This window comes from Syngnathus scovelli, chromosome 4, assembly GCF_024217435.2.
Source record: "Syngnathus scovelli strain Florida chromosome 4, RoL_Ssco_1.2, whole genome shotgun sequence".
Lineage (NCBI taxonomy): Eukaryota > Metazoa > Chordata > Actinopteri > Syngnathiformes > Syngnathidae > Syngnathus > Syngnathus scovelli.
In genome coordinates, this window is record NC_090850.1 from 21,357,930 (window position 1) to 21,377,014 (window position 19,085).

General features: G+C 41.5%; 1 protein-coding gene across 2 annotated transcripts; it reads left to right on the forward strand.

Annotated features, from left to right (window-relative positions):
* The first annotated feature begins 3,877 nt into the window (after positions 1-3,877).
* On the forward strand, positions 3,878-18,802 carry rhpn2 (rhophilin, Rho GTPase binding protein 2). Of its 2 annotated transcripts, none has more exons than XM_049717091.2 (14): positions 3,878-4,080; positions 7,324-7,439; positions 8,908-9,036; positions 11,712-11,784; positions 11,994-12,071; positions 12,750-12,874; positions 12,952-13,118; positions 13,476-13,820; positions 14,718-14,837; positions 14,923-15,117; positions 15,218-15,294; positions 15,903-16,049; positions 17,400-17,555; positions 17,633-18,802. In XM_049717091.2, the coding sequence occupies exons 1-14, from the start codon at positions 4,015-4,017 to the stop codon at positions 17,876-17,878; spliced, it is 2,040 nt and encodes a 679-aa protein (XP_049573048.1). In that variant the 5' UTR covers positions 3,878-4,014; the 3' UTR covers positions 17,879-18,802. The 2 variants fall into 2 exon arrangements, with proteins under 2 accessions (XP_049573048.1, XP_049573050.1); XM_049717093.2 differs by having other exon boundaries at positions 15,218-15,264.
* Positions 18,803-19,085: the final 283 nt, after the last annotated feature.

The following is a 19,085-nucleotide window of genomic DNA, read 5'->3' on the forward strand; positions in this document are numbered from 1 at the left end:
CATAGTATATATAATAAATACATAAAACAAAATAGAAGCCAAATCTCCAATTGTATGTATAACTTACTCCGTTTATTCGTGTTTTAAATCAATATCCCGCATTCAAATGACTCAAAACAAAAGTCATCCATTCTAAGTCATTTAAAAATCACCTACATTGTGTGACTTTTCCAAGGACGGTGCTTCACCGGGGAGAGGGGAGCTATAGTGACGTCACAAATCTGTGTAGCCCCATTTAAAACCCTGCAGCATTTTATTTGATGTTCTAAAATGTATTTATCATCTAATTTCCCTGCCCTCCATGTATCTATCAGCCAAGCCAACCTATAAGCCCGGGGGAGAAAAATATTGCATGTTGTTGAGATATGAAGGAAGCCTGAAAATCCTGAAAGACCAGATCTGAAATTCAAACCCAAACATCAGCACTATGAGCTAGATAGTTTTCTAGAGCTAGATCCATTTTTCACTATCATTCTGCATGTGATAAAAAAAAGCTTCTCGTTGACAATATTTTGTCAAAGGAGGTCACATGACGGGCGAGAGCGGAAGAAGAAGTTTGTGCAGCCTGCCGTGTCATCATTTTGGGGGCAACCATTTCCTGTTGTTTTAGCTCAAGTGACACAAGGCCTTTAAGGTGGAGGAACATTTCGAAAAGCTGTGTTTGTGTAACACACACACAGACACACAGACACACACATGCTACTACAGTTCAAGGAGTTAAATGGCTAAGTTGCATCTGGCGAATGCTAACAAGCGCACAATTAACTTGCAGGGTACCCCCCCGCCCACACACACACACCACCATTTCCCCCCCTCAAAAAAAAAAAGAACAGTGGGCTTCAGTGTGGCTGCGAGCTGGCACGATGAAGAAAAAGATAAAGAGGAGGAAGAAAGGTTGAAGGGACCAAATTCTGCAATAGCTTCTACCTTCACACAATGTGAACAGATCACAGAGCACACTAAAAAAAGACACAACCGCACACACGCATTGAGTGGCTGATAATGATCTCACTCAGTGCAGTCCATCCGAGAAACGCTCTCCTGATTTTCCAGCACAAGGAACACTGGGAAAAACAGAGCCACATAATGAGCAGACTTTATTTGGTTTTTCATCTTCTCAAATAAAGACTAATGAATCAATTTATTATGCTTCTGAAAGTTTTTACCTCATGTTGTTTAACTGGTTCGAATCTGCATGTCTCAATCTTCCACAAATCTACATTGCTTAATTTATCAAGCACTTTGTGTCGTTACATAAATAATATATTCTGGCCAAAATGATGTATTACAAAGTGACCATATCGATGATTGCTTCTGTGGTGTTTCTAACTGTGTGTTTGCATTTTCTCCAACATATGTGATTTGAAACCATTTTTGATTTTCCAAAAAGAAGACATGTGTTGATGATGTACTTTACTCAATGGAGGACAGGATTCTTCCTTAAAAGAAGACAAGGTATTGTTGTTTCTTAATTTTTTTTCTTAAAAAGAATGACTTGACTTGACTTGACTTGACTTAAAAAGAAGAAATCAGTACATTGATAGAAGTTTAATTTTGTGCACAAACCTCTATACTTTATTTAACTTACTATATTTTTGTATGTGCAGTCATCATGCTTATCCTCAGTATCTTAATCATGTAAACATAGTTTCAATTTTTTAAAAAAATCCAAAGGGTGTTCTTAACAATATATTTTTTTATTAGGATTATTCTTACCATCGAACACTGCATCTTCCAAGGGTGAGTCCTGGTAGTTTTACTTGATATGGATTTTTACTGGTGCTTTCGCATCCACCTCGTTCACACATTCAGGAGAAGTTGTTCAGAGTAGGCGTTAGAAATTAGGCCATCCTTCCCGACTCTCCGTCATCCTTTCATCCGCCTCTCGATGCATTCGCGCTGTGCTGCCTCCATGGATTTGTTGTGGTTTGTTACCACACGAGGAGTCCGAGTTCTTGCGGCCCGTGAGCAGGGGCGGCATGGCAACGCCGCCTCCGCCGCCGTGTTTCCTGTCGGAGGGTCTAACGCCGGTTGTTCGCCTGCCCCGTGCCCCCCACTTGTGCTTGGAGAGGCGATGCACTCACGGCCGTCTCTGTGCGGCTATTGTGCGAAGACAAATGAGCGGAAAAGGCAAAAGCGGCCTCAGTTAACGGTGCTCGCAAGACCACAGCCGCTACATTTTAGAACAGAACAATATCAGAACACATCAAAACCGAAATTGACAATTTAAGGATGAAGAAATATTTAATTAACTCAAATAAGTCAATTCAAACTTTTCCTCATACTTTCTCATATTGCTCAGAGGTCAGGAAATGACCAATCTGGGTTCATCATGAGCAAAATTTATGCAACTCAAGAAAACACTGCAACTGTTAGAATTAGAGCACCTCTAGTCTTGACTCAGCATTTGCAAATGCAAAACTCAAAGCAAATGAGTTAGAAACTTGAAATGCATGAAATGCCGGTAAATTGCAGGCACTTTTGATTGCACTCATCTCAGCTGAGTTACGGTTGCAGCAAGTCATTTTACATTTTGCTGCATCAATGCACTGAGGATAAGGCAAAAAAATTAAGGATAGGGGAGTACCTGAGAAAAGTATACAATTAACAAAGTCTTATTTTAAAGTCCTTGACACAAGGGCTATCTGCAGCCTAGCTGTTTAAACATTTATACCCTCAAATAATTACACAAGGACAGAAATATTTTTTTTTTTTAAATTAATCCAATACTCCAAGGTTAGCAGTATCGGTCAGCAGTATAACTCAACAGTAATTGGGTAAAAAAAAAAAAAAGATATGCCACAAACTCAAATTACTTCTAAGACACCTATGACGCCTACGCAACTATATTTGCACATATTCATTCAGATCACACACAGCGACTACGAAAAACCTCTTGGCAAATTATGTAAATAGGTAATTTACCTTATGAATATGTATTTACTCTATATAAACAATGAATTATGCAAATTGAAAACAACTTTTCTTTTAAATATGAGCGTCATTGTGGTCACACAAGATATATTGTCAGCCAGAATCAATTTAAAATGAGTAAATATTAATGGTGAGATTTTTTTTTTTTTAATGAAGAAAAATTAAATGAAATTATCTTACAATCGTGAATCATCAGACTGTCTGGTGTTTTAACTTAATTATTTATGTTGAATGTGTAGATGTAAAGATCACAATAATTATAATTAAAAAAAAACACAAAAATGTCAAATATTTCTTGACAGCATGGAGGCTTCTATGAGTACACGCTCGCTCAGAATTGCATCATTGCTTTTGCTCACCTGGTTGGTAAACCGTGACTCTCTACTTCCCTCTAGCGGTAAATCTGGGTTAGTGCAACATTTGTTTGCTTAATTTTAATGGGAAAAATGTATTTTGTATAATCCTAGTGCGCAAATCTTGTGTGGAAAAAACAAGAAACCTGTTCAACTTGAAAGTGCCCAAGTAAACTTTTCACGAGGTCAGGAATTAGACAGAAATGACTCAAAAGTGACTTTTAAGCCATGTGTTAATTCAAACGCTTTGAAGCGGGATTTAAATTTGCAAAACTATTTGTGTTGTAGATTTTCATGGTTAAATAATAACCCTTGTCATAGAAACGGGAACTAGAGTACAGTACAGTTTTTATTTTATTTTATATATTTTTTTACTCTGGCTGCAAATTGACTTGACCTAGTTTGCAAAGAGATGCTGTTCATTCCTCCCCGTCACAAAATGTATCGGCTCCGGTATGCTCCACACGCCCGGTTCCCATTTTGGGTCATCAGTTGCCCATCAGAATCCACAAAAAAAATAAAAATAAGAAAGGTGTGGGGCGACGTCATATAAGCGCTGTCGTCACCAGTGGGCGGGGCTTACACAAGCAAAACCCTGCGTGTATTCTTGAGAGGCGAGTTTCTCACAGCACTTGTTTGGAGGTGAGCAGAGACTCACCTGTCGACAAAGCAGCAAAAGCTTGCTCTTAATTTACATTTATACCAAATCGATTGGCCTTTTTCCAACATGACGGACGCGCTTTTACCCAATGGCCTCAAGGAAAGTCGAGGAGACGGCAAGTACTTCAGAAAGGTGAGTTTTCTCACTCTTAGCGTTTTTCCCCCTTTTTTTTCCACGAAAATGCAAAACTTGTCCCCCACGCGCTGCTTTCGTCGGTTTGAATAGCTTTTCCCTGCATAAGATTACTTTCTGATTTAAAAAGCTGAATGTTTACTGAAACGTTCGCTGCAACGCTTGAGAGTCGCGGTGCGTTCAGGGACCATCATCGTCCGGTTCTCGTTCAAGCCGACCTGTTTTGAGCAAATTGTCAAATCCAGCTAGATTTTCCATTTGTTTATAGTAAAATGGTTGTGTAAAATGTTAAAAACTAGTAGCAAATAGCACTTAGATCATTTGAATGCATCATGGGATTCCAAAGAATTCCATAGTGTCAGCTTCAGGTGTGCGTGTGCGTGTGTGTGTTGCACTGCTTCAAGAATAGAATGGCTGTGGGGAATGGGTGGGCTGCACTGCTTGCTGATAAGATACATGATGGCAGGAAACTGGATGGAAATTCCACTTAAAGCTCGGTGGAGATGATTCTTAATGACTATGATGTCCTGTCTAATACACAGTAAACACTGGAAAATAAGGATGGGCAATTCATGGTGTGGGGGCCTGCCACAGTTTTTATTCCAGCCTGTTGTGCAATTCAGAAAGAAAATAAATAATCTAAGAAACTGCTATTAAAGTTTTTTTTTAATTAAAAGCAAGTGTTTTTATAATATACAGGATGCTTGTGGAAAACTCAGCACCAAATTTTTCATTTGCTAATAATTAAATTTGGCGGTTAAAATATTCTCCATTGCTAATCGTTTCAATTAATTTGGAAATTTGTAAAATACTATTTTTGGCTTTTGCTTGAATGACTCAATCGCCTCCTTAGTGTCCACCCTTATTGTCACATGATTACGCAATAAACTCATGACTCACACATACACACACATTGGACACTGCATTAAGCATGCCTTCCTGCACAATGTAATGACATCCAATACAAAGCACGTTTTGGATTTCCAAATAAAGGCCTTTATTGGGGTTGTTTGGGGCTATTGTTCATATTTTCCAGAGCTGTAACCGTTAATGACACAAAAAAGCAGCAAGGTGCTGCTGTGGATAACAGGATGAGCGAAACAAACGTTGTGTTATCTTAAGGATGGCCTGTGTTGTGTTGTCAGGGACGCTTTTGTTATGGATGACACTGCGATACCAAATACAGGGTGTGTATCGGAGATGATGATACAGATTTTTTTTTTAAATTCCAGCACAGAGTAGTGGTTTGCAAAACTAAAAAATCTGGGGCCGATATCACCGATACAGGGTTGCTTTGATATTTTCTGAGTCTTTGCTGTTTTCCCAGTGTTACCATGCGAATGTTGTGACAGGCTCACTCTATCCCAGCATTCCCCTTTTGTGTCTGTCAATCCCCTTCGGAACGCCGTCTGGATTGAGGCTCTCACGGCACTTCCTGTGTCTGCGAGAGAGCGCAGCCTGGCACCACTGCTGCCTCCTTTATAAGAACGCACCCCCCCCCACACACACACACACACACACTGTGTGAATGCTGGGAGAGCAGCGTTCACACTAATAATCCGTTCTCATTATCTAGAATTGCATAATATGGAGAATTCCTAATCCTGGATTGGTGATATAGAAATATCATAAATAAATTCAGTATTTAACACAAATAATTTTATAAAATATACTGTAAAATATTTATTTATAATAAATTAAAATCTAAGTAACTTTTTTATACAAAATATAATGATAGGAATGTGAATACTGGTAATTAAATAAAAAAAAAAATAATAATGCAGAAAAATAAAACAAAAAACACAGATATCGAAACGACTGTCGATACATTTCTTTCTTTGACATTTTATTTTAACGTCAAGGACAGCGTGCAGACACAATTTCAGCTTGGGCTACAGAAAATGTGCTTCATGTTTGCTGTAAAACTCCACAGCCGTGTGTTGAAAAAAAAAAAGCTTTGGAAAGATTTCTGGTCAAACTTTAAACCCAACCCATTCGGCCTTTGCTCGCGCGCGTTCTGAATGATTTACAAGCTTTGTGCTGGCTTCGGCTTTTGCCTGCAGGGAGCTACTGCGGTTCATCTCGGAAAGATGGCACGAAGAGAAAGCCAAATCGTCAGCTTTCTCCTCCCGCTGACGTCACAGCTGCTGGCCCGATGCCGCCCGGCAGCCAGAACCTCAAATTGACAACACGTGTCCCGCCGGGCCGGCCCAATGCAACACATGCATCTTTTTTCCCTCTACTAATTCTTGTGGGAAATCCAAACAAGGTGTCAAAAAAACTGTTGAAGAATTAAAGCCTTAATGCAGTGGTTTTCAAACTGTGGCTCCTGGACTATAAGAGGTTATGTTTCGTTTTTTTTTTAACATCAGAAAAACTTGGCATTCACAGGGGTGTGTAGACTTTAGCTCCATCGCTGGCGTACACATGGTCGTTATGTTTAGTTTCTGTCAATATCATGATTGCGTTGATAGGGGTGGGGGGGTGAAGGGAAAGCGGTCCCTGGGTCCAAAAAGTTAATTATGAAAAGACAGAACGACTGCAGGAAACACTTTGATAATGAGTTCAGTATGAAGCCCCGAATGATTCACCGCTCACTGGACTCGTTGTGTTACGCCCTAATTGTTTGGGAGAAATGCAGGGCTGGTCCTTCATCTTTATGTGGACCAATGGGTGTCCTCCCATATGCCCTCGCTAGCTTACATATTTGGCATGATAATTCCAAGTAGGTATGCGAGGCTGTGGTATCGTCCTCGGTTAATTTTTTCAGTGACGCCTCAGCGTTCCAAGAGAAAAATGCACAGGATTTATTTTCTCCAATTCTACATGACGTTGCTAGTTCCTGCTGGGATCATCATCTCGGAATGTGGTTTCTCGCTGTGGAACATGGAGAAACGGAACATAATGGTGTTTACTGACCACTCCTTACTCTCACACACACAGAGTCTTGATAAGGCCGTGACGTCATTCCAGTAAGAGTTATATCGGCGTTGAAGGTTCTTCTCAGGATGTGAGTGTGTTGCTTTGGGTGTGATGGGCGGCAACCATCTGACTTCCAGCCTTGAAACACAGGAAGGATGTCGCAGGTGGTTGAGGGGAAACCCTTGACATACAACAGGAAACACACTTTTTGCATAGCAGCTGGGTTTTTTTCCTGTGTTTTATCATGAAGCTCAAATAAGATGAGTAAAATATTAGAAATAAAAACGTCAACTGAATGTATTTTTCTTTATCGTCCACCAGGGTTGCAACCCGTTTGCCCAGACCGGACGAAGCAAGCTGCAGAACAAGCGAGCCAGTCTCAACCAGCAGATCATCAAGGAGATGAGGATGAGAGCAGGAGCCGAGAACCTTCTCAAGTAAGAAACCGCAACCGCTGCCTCGAGTGGCTTCACGTCAACACATTGGCACGCTGTCACTCATCTTTGGCTCCGATTCTGCCTTTATAAGTCAGCGCTGATTCAAAAAACACAAAGGTGAGTCAGTGTAGGATTCCAGGTAGTAACAATCCTGAACAATAGCGAGCCGGGTACAAAACAAAGAAGCCACTGTAGAAGGGAAAGGAATTCCCCCACTAAACCCAAGACTCCTGCAGACATCTTCTGCTTTTATTACCTGAGCCGAATAGAGCAGATTAAGGAATTATTAAATTATTAGAGTCATTATATTATTAGGCTTTAAGATTTTGAAGCTGCAAGTTAAAAAAAGACATAACTGATGGACCAATCTATACAATCTATTTAAAGAGTGTGTATATGTGTGCATGCATTTCAACCTTCCTGTCTAGCATTCCTGCAGTGCTTCACATAGTGTGCCTTGCTGAGGAGCAAATATATTTTTTGTTCCACATAGTTGTATGGACTGTTAAGTGAAGTCTTTGGTAAAACTTGCAACATAATGTTGATGTTTTTAATGCAACCTTTCTTTGCAATTGTCTTGTGTGCCTGCGTGTCTATCAGCAGCAGGTGAAATCCGTCTGGTCCGACCAGTTTGTCTTTGTTATCTTGTTTAAGGAAAAAAAAAAAAAAAAAAAGGTCTTGTGTAATGTCTCTGCAGTCGGTATTATGGTTTGGGTTGGCCAGCAAGTATCGGTCATTTTATGGCGTGTGTTATATTTAGGTTTGACGATTTGAAAATTCTCACATTGGCTTTGTTTGTGTTTTGTGGGTATTTTTTTTAGTTTTCAAACTTGTTGCAAGTTTTAAGGGAGCTGTCAAGTTAAAACAGTTTACTGACCGTTGAGTGACGAATGTTTGTTCTCAGCCGGACGCCATAGTAGCTGCAACGTTGTGTTGAAACTGTGGTTTCACTGGCTTCATTCTTAAACATGGCGCCATCTCTAATTAGAGGGTGAGCAAAGTGACAACAGGCTTTGATTGACTGCAAAGTGACATGCCGTTCTTTTACGAAATACAACAGATAGTAGCAATGCGGGCCAACCTTTTACGAGTAGTTTAAACTTTCAATATACAACTACTACAAACAATGATTTCCTAAAAACTTTAAATTTATTCTACAAAAAAATAGAGATTTGGGGACCTTCCATGTTTTATTGAAGCACTATTAAAAGTCCGGCTAAATTGATAGCTGACTTTAAGCTAGCTAGCATGACACAGGCGTGTGGTTTGGTAGCATAATAGCAAAAATCGGGCTAAATTAACTGCTGACTTTAAGCTAGCTAGCATGACGCAGGCGTCTGGTCTGGTAGCATAACAGCAAAAATCGAGCTAAATTGACAGCTGACTTTAAGCTAGCTAGCGTGACGCAGGCATGTGGTCTGGTGGCATAACATCAGACGTATAATAATAACAAAGTTTATGTGTGCAGGGCGACGTCCAACAACAAGGTGAAGGAGATGGTCTTGCTGGAGCTGAGCTACGTCAACTCCAACCTGCAGCTCCTCATGGGCCAGCTGGAAGGACTCAACAGCTCCGTGGAGGTCTACCAGAGCAGCCAGTGAGTACGGGTGGTGGCGGCCATCTTTTCCGTCAGTACGTATGCGCAGGCGGTGGTTAGATTGGCTGTTTTTCAAAGATGCATTAGGAAAAAACATCTGCTGGTGCTTGTGGTGAGGACCGGTCATTATTGGTCGGTAATGGCAGGCTAGCGCTGCCCCCTGTGGTCATTTAAACGCGCTTGTGAGCCGCAGCCTGTAGCCTGATGCACGGGGTCGTCAGTCAGTCACTGCGACTATATCGTTTTTGTTTGTAGCGCTACACGTATCGTGAAGCAACTAACCAATACGTAGTTCCCCATTTAGCAAATTCACCCGAAACACGTTGAGTCATATCGAGTCACTGACTGAAAGTAGCATTCTAAATGAAACAATGATTCAATTATATAACTTCATTGACTGAATCACGGCAAGTTCTGATGATTCAGCTTTATCTGTTCATTGACTCAAGTTTTCAAAATGACCAAAAACGGAACAGACCTTAATCATTTGTTTATATCGATTCATTGACTCATTCAAGCGGATTCGCCGGAAATGGCTCATGGACTGCAGTTTAGTAGACTTGTACTTTGGGTGTGTGCGTTCACATAGACATTTAATAATGGAAGACGCAGGCAGCTAAATGTATTTGCATAGAAGCTGCAACGTGTAGGGATACCAAGCTGTCAGTTCTTTCAACACTTGTCTCTATCTTCAAACCTACCAGACGGTAAAACGAAACTCAAAATTCCGTTCGATTGATTCAACTGCATTGGTTCATTGACTCGACTTAGCAGACTCACCGGAAACACTGTGGATTTTGTTTCCATTATTTCCGATGGCCGGAAAGCCATTTAGCTGTCACCCAGCTGGTAAAAGTATCAACTTAATAAACCAATGGGAGACAATGTGGTTTTGCGGATTCTTGAGTTGTGAGGTCGAGGGTCTATCTGACACACATCGACACGCATATAAAACTGAGGCCTGGCGCAAAAATAAAAGACTAACGAGGGTTTGTTGTGAGGCCAAGTCGGTTTATAAAGTCATCAGTGGACCCGTGTGACAATAAAGAGGAAAAATGAAGAACCCATCAAGTCGCTGCCCAATTTCGATTTAATGACCCTCTGCACGGTTGCCATGGTTACTGTAGAGCACAACAATCTTAGGTTTGTTGTGATTGGTTGTCATGGGTGAATTGTGATTGTGTGAGTGTTTGCGCGTGATTCCTCAAGGAACACTTTAAAAGCAATTCTATAATGTTACAAAGAAATCGATGTGCTTCATGGGCGCATTTCAATAAAGCTACATGCATTCAACTGGGTTTGTGGACAGATGGTTCCAAGAGGTTTCAAGTGGTCCAGAAGTGGAGACACAATGAGGAGCTGAAAAAATAGTGAAAAAACTAAATTCTAAATGGAGAATTCTGTCTCTCTCTATTTTTTTATATACATACGATGACCGTTTTTAAATCAAGTTTAAGGATGTTTCACTTTATGGGAAATTAGATTCCCAATTAAAAATTCGGTGTCTTCAAAATGGCGTACTTGTCATCCATTTGATCAATTCCGTGAATGCCCCGCCCCCTTCTAACAGTGTTAGCGTCATCGTACCGATCTACAATAGACGACTTTTTCTCCGAGGGTAAAACGAAGAGCGCATGGGAACGCTGGGAGCTGAAATCCAAGCGCAGTACTCTGAGGGGAAACAAAAACAATTCCTTTTCGGGTTTTTTTCCCAGAGAGTTCGCATGAATAGCTCTCGCTGTACCTGCGCCTGCGTCTCACCCTGACCGGATTTTACCGTCAACTCACCTGTGTGCTCGAATCACCGTGTCACACGCAGCACGGGAAAATAAACAAAAGCTCTTGTGACTGAGCACTGGTGGACTTTGAGACGTAAACAAGATCCTTCAGGTTTTGTTCCGTGTCTTGGACACTTGAGTGAACAGTGAGAGGGCGCTGTGCATACATCCGTACACGTTTAAAGGTTTTTCAGAGCGCCTTCGGTTGAGAAGCTTCAGCCAAACCAAAAAATGGTGAGCTCATCCTCGTAATAGAGGAAAGTGTCTGAAATTCACAAGAGTCAGCACAAAGTGGAACACGATCCTCTCTCGCTTGTTTGCCAGGAAGAAGCCGAATCAGCTTTTTGTCAAGTTTGCATATCGGCCACCTCCATATCAAGCTCAACCTGTGTTCTGTCTGTCATCAACTTCCTCTAAGCACAGAACATCAACGCGGTGCTTTATGGGCGCCTGTTTTGTGTTACAAGAGTACAAATGAAGGAAAAACATCCCAGGAAGTTTCATTAACAGACTTTGTGTTACACTAAAGGGCCTCCGTTAACTTTTAAAATCCAAAACACCTGCTGTGTTTGTGTAGCGACACCATCTGCTTAATCCACGTGTCCGTCTGCGCTCACGATTGGATGAAAATACAAACTTTCACATATTCTTTAAATAAAAATTGTTAAATACACATTTAAATTGTGTTTCTTGTTCTTTAATTCATTTTAGGTGTGTATCACGTCCTTTCTTGTTTGTTAGCATTACTAGCGCATGTTAAATATTTTTGCTTTTATCTGATTTAAATGAGACAGATTTAAACAGCTTGAATAACTGATTGTTATTCATTAAGGTGACTTTTGAATGATGTTATTCTAAAACCTTATCTGTATTTATCTTTCTTGTTTTTCTCTCCAGGGAAACTGCCAACATCCCTCTCATTGCGCTGGGTCTCAAGGAAACGAAAGAAGTTGACTTCACACCCTTTAAGGTACGATACACTCAATGACCTTACGTGATAATTTAGCATTGTAGCTTAGCATAGTTTAGAGCTGTTACTCTGTTAAATATTTTACTCACAAAGGAACAAAACAAAACTCGACCAGACATTTAATGTTAATTCCGATTTCGCATTCGATCAAGTTTTTAAAGACAAAGCGACACTCGGGCATTTGGTGATATTTGTTTTGGTGTTTTCAGGATTACATCGCTTCGCATTACAATGAAGATGGAGCAGATTACGAAGACGAACTCGCCGACCTGATGGACCTGCGGCAGGTAAACAAACACAAATGGCACCGCCCCCCCAGGATTTTGAAATTTTCCAAGGCGACATAATGCCACAAATTTTCTTTTCGTCACATTGTGTGTGAACGTAACGTGGTGAATTTTATTGGGTTCTGAAAATAAGCTTGGCAGCATTTCCCAGAATTGAAAAGTGAGACCAGTGGAGCCAGTTTCTCATAGCAGCAATATCGGCATGTCTACCGTGTACAGACACACACAAAAAATCTCACGAACACAAAGCTGAAATCGGCCATTTTGTTTCATAGCTGACATTTTAGCTCATTTCCAGTCAATTAAACGCCATACAGGCAGCTAATGCTAAACCTAAATTGTCGTTTTCCGCCAGTGCGTGGTGGCAAATGTCTTTTCGTGAAAACAAATCTCCAATAACCCGTCTCCACAAAATTAGCCCTTCCCCAAACGCAACTTTGACTTTCCACTGAACCACACCTTAGTTTGAATCTATAGTATCTATTACGCCGCATTTTACGTCATTAACTCTGACACACCTGCAACCACAATTACTCTTCTTCTTTGCGGTAACAAATTGCTCATAGGAATCTCTAAAGGCTGATGGCATGATGAGTCACTGCATTATTATCTACGCTATGTCCCAAATAATCAAACATTTATTGCTTACTCATCTCTTGATTCTGATTCGGCTCCCAGTCGTGCAGGACACCAAGTCGCAGCGAGGCTGGCGTGGAGCTGCTGGCAAAGTACTTCAACCATCTTCCGCTGGTGGAGAGTCGATTCTTCTCACCTACGCATCACAGTAGCATATTCTTCACTTGGTACGATCTAATAAACTGATCTCCATTGTTAATTTTGGCGATAGGACAATACCAACTTTCTCGTCTTTTGGTCTCAGGTACGACTCCTTCACGGGCGTCCCGGTGTGCCAGCAGAACTTGTCGCTGGAGAAGGCCAGCATCCTTTTCAACGTGGCTGCCCTCTACTCCCAGATTGGCACTCGTGGCGACCGGCAGACATCGGCCGGTTTGAGGGAGGCCATTTCGGCCTTCCAGAAAGCAGCAGGTATGAAGATTATGTCAATAGTTGTGTCGGTTGTGTTGATTCACTACTTTGAGGTACCAAACTGACTCAGAATCAGAATCAATGACTCAGAAGATTACCAGTAGGTTACATCTGTGAACTAACTCAAGTTTGAGGACTCACTGGTGAGTCTCAGGTGAGTTGAGTTAGTGGAGTCAGATTTATGGTGTGCTAGTCCACTGTCTGGACTCAGTCAACAACACCGACTCAGTTGACTCAAGTGAGCTCGACCACTTACTAATTTAGGGACTATCGTAATGATTTAACAACCACTAACCTCAGACCAGTTGTCGGCCTATAATTAAGAAAGATCAACATTTTGCATTACTCTTCTTGCAGGCATCCTCAACCACCTTAAGGAGACGTTCACACACACACCTAGCTACGACATGAGTCCCGCTATGCTAGCCATGCTCATCCGCATGATGCTAGCACAGGCGCAAGAGTGTCTCTTCGAGCAACTCGCCCTGCCGGGCGTCCGCAACGAGGTTCCGACCCTGCTTAGGATGGCGCAGGAGGCGGCCAAAGTGTCGGAAGTCTACGACCAAGTCCACCAGTCCATGATCCAGACACCGGTGAAAGACAACGTGCCCTTTTTCTGGTCCACTATGTCCCAAGTGAAGACTAACCACTACCGTTCCATGGCGCACTACTTTGTGGCCTCTGCCCTGCTGGACCATCACAGTAAGTTTGCAGTTTATTTTTTAGAGCTACCACAAAAATGAACACAGCCAGATTAATTGAAAATAATCATTAAGCAGCCTTAATCCCGCATACATAAATACATTCAATAATGAACATTGCTTTTGTTTGCCGCTGTGCCGTGAAAGTTTTCTCATGTGAAATATGTGCCTTGACTTTTAGGAGACAAATCTGATAAAGAACTGGTTTTGTTTATCTCTTCGATCCAAAATATGTCAACTATCTACTTTTATCTTTCTTTTTCTCCCATGACTCATGGAGCTGAAGTTTGCATGTGCTCCCCGGCCACTTTATTTATTTAGGGCGGTGTTCCCATAGTTATGAATGGTGTCGAGTTGAGATATGGATAAATGCCGCTAGTGGATGAAATCACTTTATTCAACTCGACTCACTTCAGGCCTCAATGCTGTTACATAAGGGCTATTTAGAGGCACACACAACCACACACGCACACACACGCACGCTCACACACTGCGGTTAGTTAAGAGTCTTGTTTTCCAAGAATCGCCGAGAGCTGGCAGGGAAAAAGAAAAGTCCCAATAGGAGAGAAGGAAGCCTGTTTCTTTTGTGATTACGATGACATCTTTTCGTCGCTAATGACTTTAGCATGCTGTGAGATTAAGTGGGGGGGACCAAGAGTACTTTGTGTTATGAATGGGGTGTGTTTTCTGAGTAGTGAACTGGTTGGGCGGGGGGGAGGGGGGGGGCTCATTATGGGATTCCTGTGCACAAGAGTGAATGGATCTCATATCTGCGCGACTACAGGGCTCCACGTTAGTGACCCATGTTGTAATGTAAAATGTAAATGAGCGAACGAAAAACTGGCCAACTGCTGTATTGCACAATCAAAAAGTGTGTGTGTGTTCCGTGTGTGTCCAGTGGGTCCGAGTGACGATGAAGACCAGCAAGAAAAGAACTTGTCCCAAGTGTATGATCACCTTCCAGACGGTTGTTCTCCTCTGGACATTCTGAAGAAGACAGCTGAGCGTGAGCGAGTTGGTAAGTTGACCATCAAGCATCTCGTAAATGTACAAATAAATATGCAGCATTCATAATTTAAGCGGACATTTCCTGCCTAAAACAGGAAGAGCCCACATCCGTCGTGCTATCGCGGGCCATGAAGAAGCACTTAGGATCTACTGCTTGTGTCATCACCTCAATAAGCTGGAGGTGCTGCAGGACATCTTGAAGGCCAGCCACCAGCGCTCGCTGCATAAAGCCAGTGACAACAAGACAGACGAGGAGTTCACAGACTACCTGGAAGCGCCCGATATTATCTGTGAGTGCTAACTTTTATTTTTTTACAACTACTCACAGTAATAATTACAACAGTTAAAATGTCAGTGTGTAATTATTTATTTCCTTTTTTTTAAATCTAGCAAAAACTGAGCAACAAGCAGAAATGGAGGTTCCCTCCGCCTTAAAGGTGAAAGTCAGCGACTTTTTCCAGAGGCTGGTATGTGGGTTACTAATCTACTACTCACAATTTTGGGGGGTTAAAATATTGTGTGTATATTTTACGGGTATATGTGCATTTTGTTATCGTCAAAATTACTGAACACTAACACTAATGGCGGAAAATGGTGTGTGTACTTTGTGTCCCACGATTAGAAGTAGTTCACTTTGGTGGTGGCTTTTTTTTTATCACAATAACATTTCACCTCCCCCACAAACCTAATCGGAATGGTGAATGGTTTTGTTTTGATGACTTGAGTATTTCTGCTAAACTTGGTGGTGGTGACGTTAGCACGTACCAAAGAAGAAACCATTAATAGAAAACTTCCACTGGCTGGAAGTTTATTCGTATGTTTTTATTTTTTAGCCGTTTGAACTCGTTGCCTTTTTTGGGGACCTCACATTGTGTGTTCCTGTTTATGGAATTTAAGATTTTAGTTTAGACTGTTCCAGCCTTTGTTTGGCCAATTTGAATCCAAAAAGCGTATCATCCTTTTATATGCTGACGGACTGATAAGATTTAGCCGAGTCGAGATTTTCCCAGCAGATGCAAGTGTATCTTGAAGTACTGAATCCAATGTGTGTGTGTGTGTGTGTGTGTTCACTCAGGGTCCTCTGTCGGTGTTCTCTGCCAAGCAGCGTTGGACGGCACCGCGGAAGGTACGCCTGCGCACAGAGGACAAAGATCTAGGCTTCACCCTTAAGGGGGACGCACCCGTTCAAGTTGTCTCGCTAGACCCCCTTTGCCCTGCTGCTGTGAGTACAAAGTCCTAATTCACTTATTTTTGTGTGTGATAATTGTGAATATAGTTTTGCTAATTATAACCAAAGACGGGAACCAAATTTTGATATCCCCTGGTATCAAGTTATCGAGTGAGGTGAGGAAACGCATCGGACTCGATGGAAAACGCAGAGAATAGTTCTGTTTTATCGATTCGCAGACTCAAGTTAGCAGAAGTACCACAGACTCGATGTTATTAAAAGGCAAGACAATTTTGGTAGTTTAACAAGAAATATTGACTTGACACATGAGTTTGCTTTCGCGGGCCACATAAAATGATGTGGCAGGCCGGATCTGGCCCCCGGGCCTTGAATTTGACACCTGTGGTTTACTGACTCAGCGGAAACTTGCTGATTTGGTTGTATCGCTTGCCCTACTGAAAAATAGGGCAGACTCAGATGAGTCGGGTCTGTCTGTTCGCTGGCCCAAGCAAGTGGAAAGAGCGTAAGCTCAAATAATAGTTCACTGACTCAAGTTAGCGGAAACGTGACATGATCAGGTTCCGTCGTTTTGGTTCACTGACTTGTTGGCGGACTCACTAAAAACACGAGTTAGTGGAAGCGCAGCTGACTCCTCCGATTCGGTCGTGTCGTTTTACTGACTCAAGTTTACGTAAACGCCAAAGACTCAGATGATCTGGTCGTCTTGGTTCACTGACCTAAGTCAACAGAAGAGACAGACGGCATACATAAAGTTGAAAGCAGTATTAAGGTTCTAAAGAGGTTTATAACCTCGTTTGAGTGGCTTTATGCAACACGGCTAATCTGTTTCGCAGCCCCGCGCGGATTTTCATTAGAGTCAGCGACTATTAATGAGCCCAACTGAGTCGTAATTCAATTAAAATCAGGAGCTTTATTCTGGTCCGTCTTATTTAACATGGAGTGTGGAGACAGTTATTTGATATTCAAAGTATGGGAGTTCATGGCGAGCATCTGGCTTCTGTTAACGTCAGACAAGAACAGCTTTAAAATAACACGTCTTAAATAAATCGTCAACCCCCAAATGACTCCTCCGCCTTCTCCGGAGTTTATACTGTAGATGACCCGAGCAATGATTTAGGGCAGCATGTAAAACCTGAGCTTCAGAATTAAATCATTAGCATTGTTCTTACGGCATTTTCAAAAAGTGGGTTGACACATCTCAATCTCGTTGTTTTGTTAATAGGAATAAGATTTTAACATATTAGCGAGATGAGAATTTTCCTTTTCGTGAGTGTTTTGACTGAGTTCAAGTCAGCGTTTGCTGATCGAAGTAGGTGACGCGGACCTGGTGTGTAAATATTGACTCTGCCGTGTCAGGAGGTCTGACCTTCTCGTCTGTGGCAGGCCGAGGGGCTGAAAGAGGGCGACTACATCGTGGCCGTGGGCGAGGCGGAATGCAAGTGGATGGGTGTGGGTGAAGTGATGAGGCTGCTGAAAGACGTGGACGAAAAGGGCGTGGACGTCACAGTGGTCAGCGTGTTGGACGGCAACCCTAGTATGGTGAGGTCCATTTCACACGACACTCACTTCACTGAAGAATATGAAAGTAAAAAATTCCGTCATCTGTGTGTGCCCAGCCGGCAAAGAGCGCCACCTTCTGCGGGAATCTCCCCAAAACTTACTCCATGATCTGTCTGGCCTACGACGGCGACGACAAGAACGGCAAGTCGCGCAAGATCAGCAAGAAGTCGTCTTTCCTCAGCTGGGGCCTGAAGAACAAACTGAAGAGCACCAGTACCCTCAGCTTGCCGACCGCCGAACAGTCGTGGAACAAACCCTGCCCGGCCTTCCCCAGCTCCTACAAGGACGCCGCCCTCAACTGAGTACACAGGCAATCGATATTTATAGTGTACACACAAGTTACAACCGATGATTGAAGAAATTGTCATATAAAATGAAATGTTTTAAGCTGCTATAACCCGATGTTTATTTTTATTTTTATGTGACACAGCCTTTAAAGGGATCTTGAATTAAGTGCCTGAACCAGCCAGTCAGTTAAGGTGAGCGTCAGAAGATAAACGAGTAGTCCTGTTGTGTTTGGGAAATATCTCGGAAATCAAAAATCTTGTTTTACATAAAAAAAAAAAAATCCCAAAATATTCCAGCCGATCGCAATAACCTTTCTTTTAGTCATCAGTCAATAACAAAGAGACGCATTCTAAAAATATTTCAAATATTTAAGTTGTATTCATTTGAGTAATCAGAGAAATAGTTTAACCACATAAATAATACAACATCTTGTAATGTGAATGTATGTAAGAGCAGACTGACCACATCACCTTTAATCGAACATTCCACAGAAAGACTGCGGCCATTTTTGCTGACACTTTTGCAGTGTTGGACTGATCGCTTTTGTCTACAAAGTAGATTGTTATACATGTTTGATAATCAAATTTATTATTTATATAAAATTTATTTCTGTTGGGTTCTGTCATTTGTGAATGGAAAACATTTTTACACGTTGAAGGAATGTATTTTAGTGCCTTTTTTTGTGTGTATGCTTGTACATTGTCACAAACAAAAACACACTTAGTGCCATGTTGTTGTACTCATGATGATTAAGTGTATTGTCCTGATGTTTTTGCATATACTGTACACCCAAACTAAAAAAGCATTGTGTTGCTAAATGATTTAATTCAGGGGTTCTTATGTATTACCTTCTCCTGTGGTGTATGTAAATGCTTCGCTGGAAATTCTTTGTGTCATGTGTTGAATCTTATCTTAATAAAACAAAGGGTACAAAATCATGTATTATTGTTATTATTTTATTTCTGGTTATATTTTTAGAATATTTTTCTGCATTTCCAAGTAGGTTGGGAATGACTGAAATGACTTTGATTACACAAGTTCACTTTCAACTCGCATGACAGCTAAATCCTTTTACTGTATGCCGAGTCATTCTTTTCTACATTCGTTCACTGTGTGCCAAAGACAAACACGACATGAACTCAATGAAAAACAATGTTTTATGTATTTGCGAGTGCCATTCATGGAACCTTATTGCCCTCTACAGGAAAAAATAAGTGAAGA

Excerpts from the sequence above, each read along its gene's own strand:
- rhpn2 (XM_049717091.2), top strand. The coding sequence starts at position 4,015 with ATGACGGACGCGCTTTTACCCAATGGCCTCAAGGAAAGTCGAGGAGAC. Across the intron at positions 4,081-7,323 it reads ACGGCAAGTACTTCAGAAAG|GGTTGCAACCCGTTTGCCCA; the intron begins GTGAGTTTTCTC and ends ATCGTCCACCAG. Across the intron at positions 13,821-14,717 it reads TGCCCTGCTGGACCATCACA|TGGGTCCGAGTGACGATGAA; the intron begins GTAAGTTTGCAG and ends GTGTGTGTCCAG.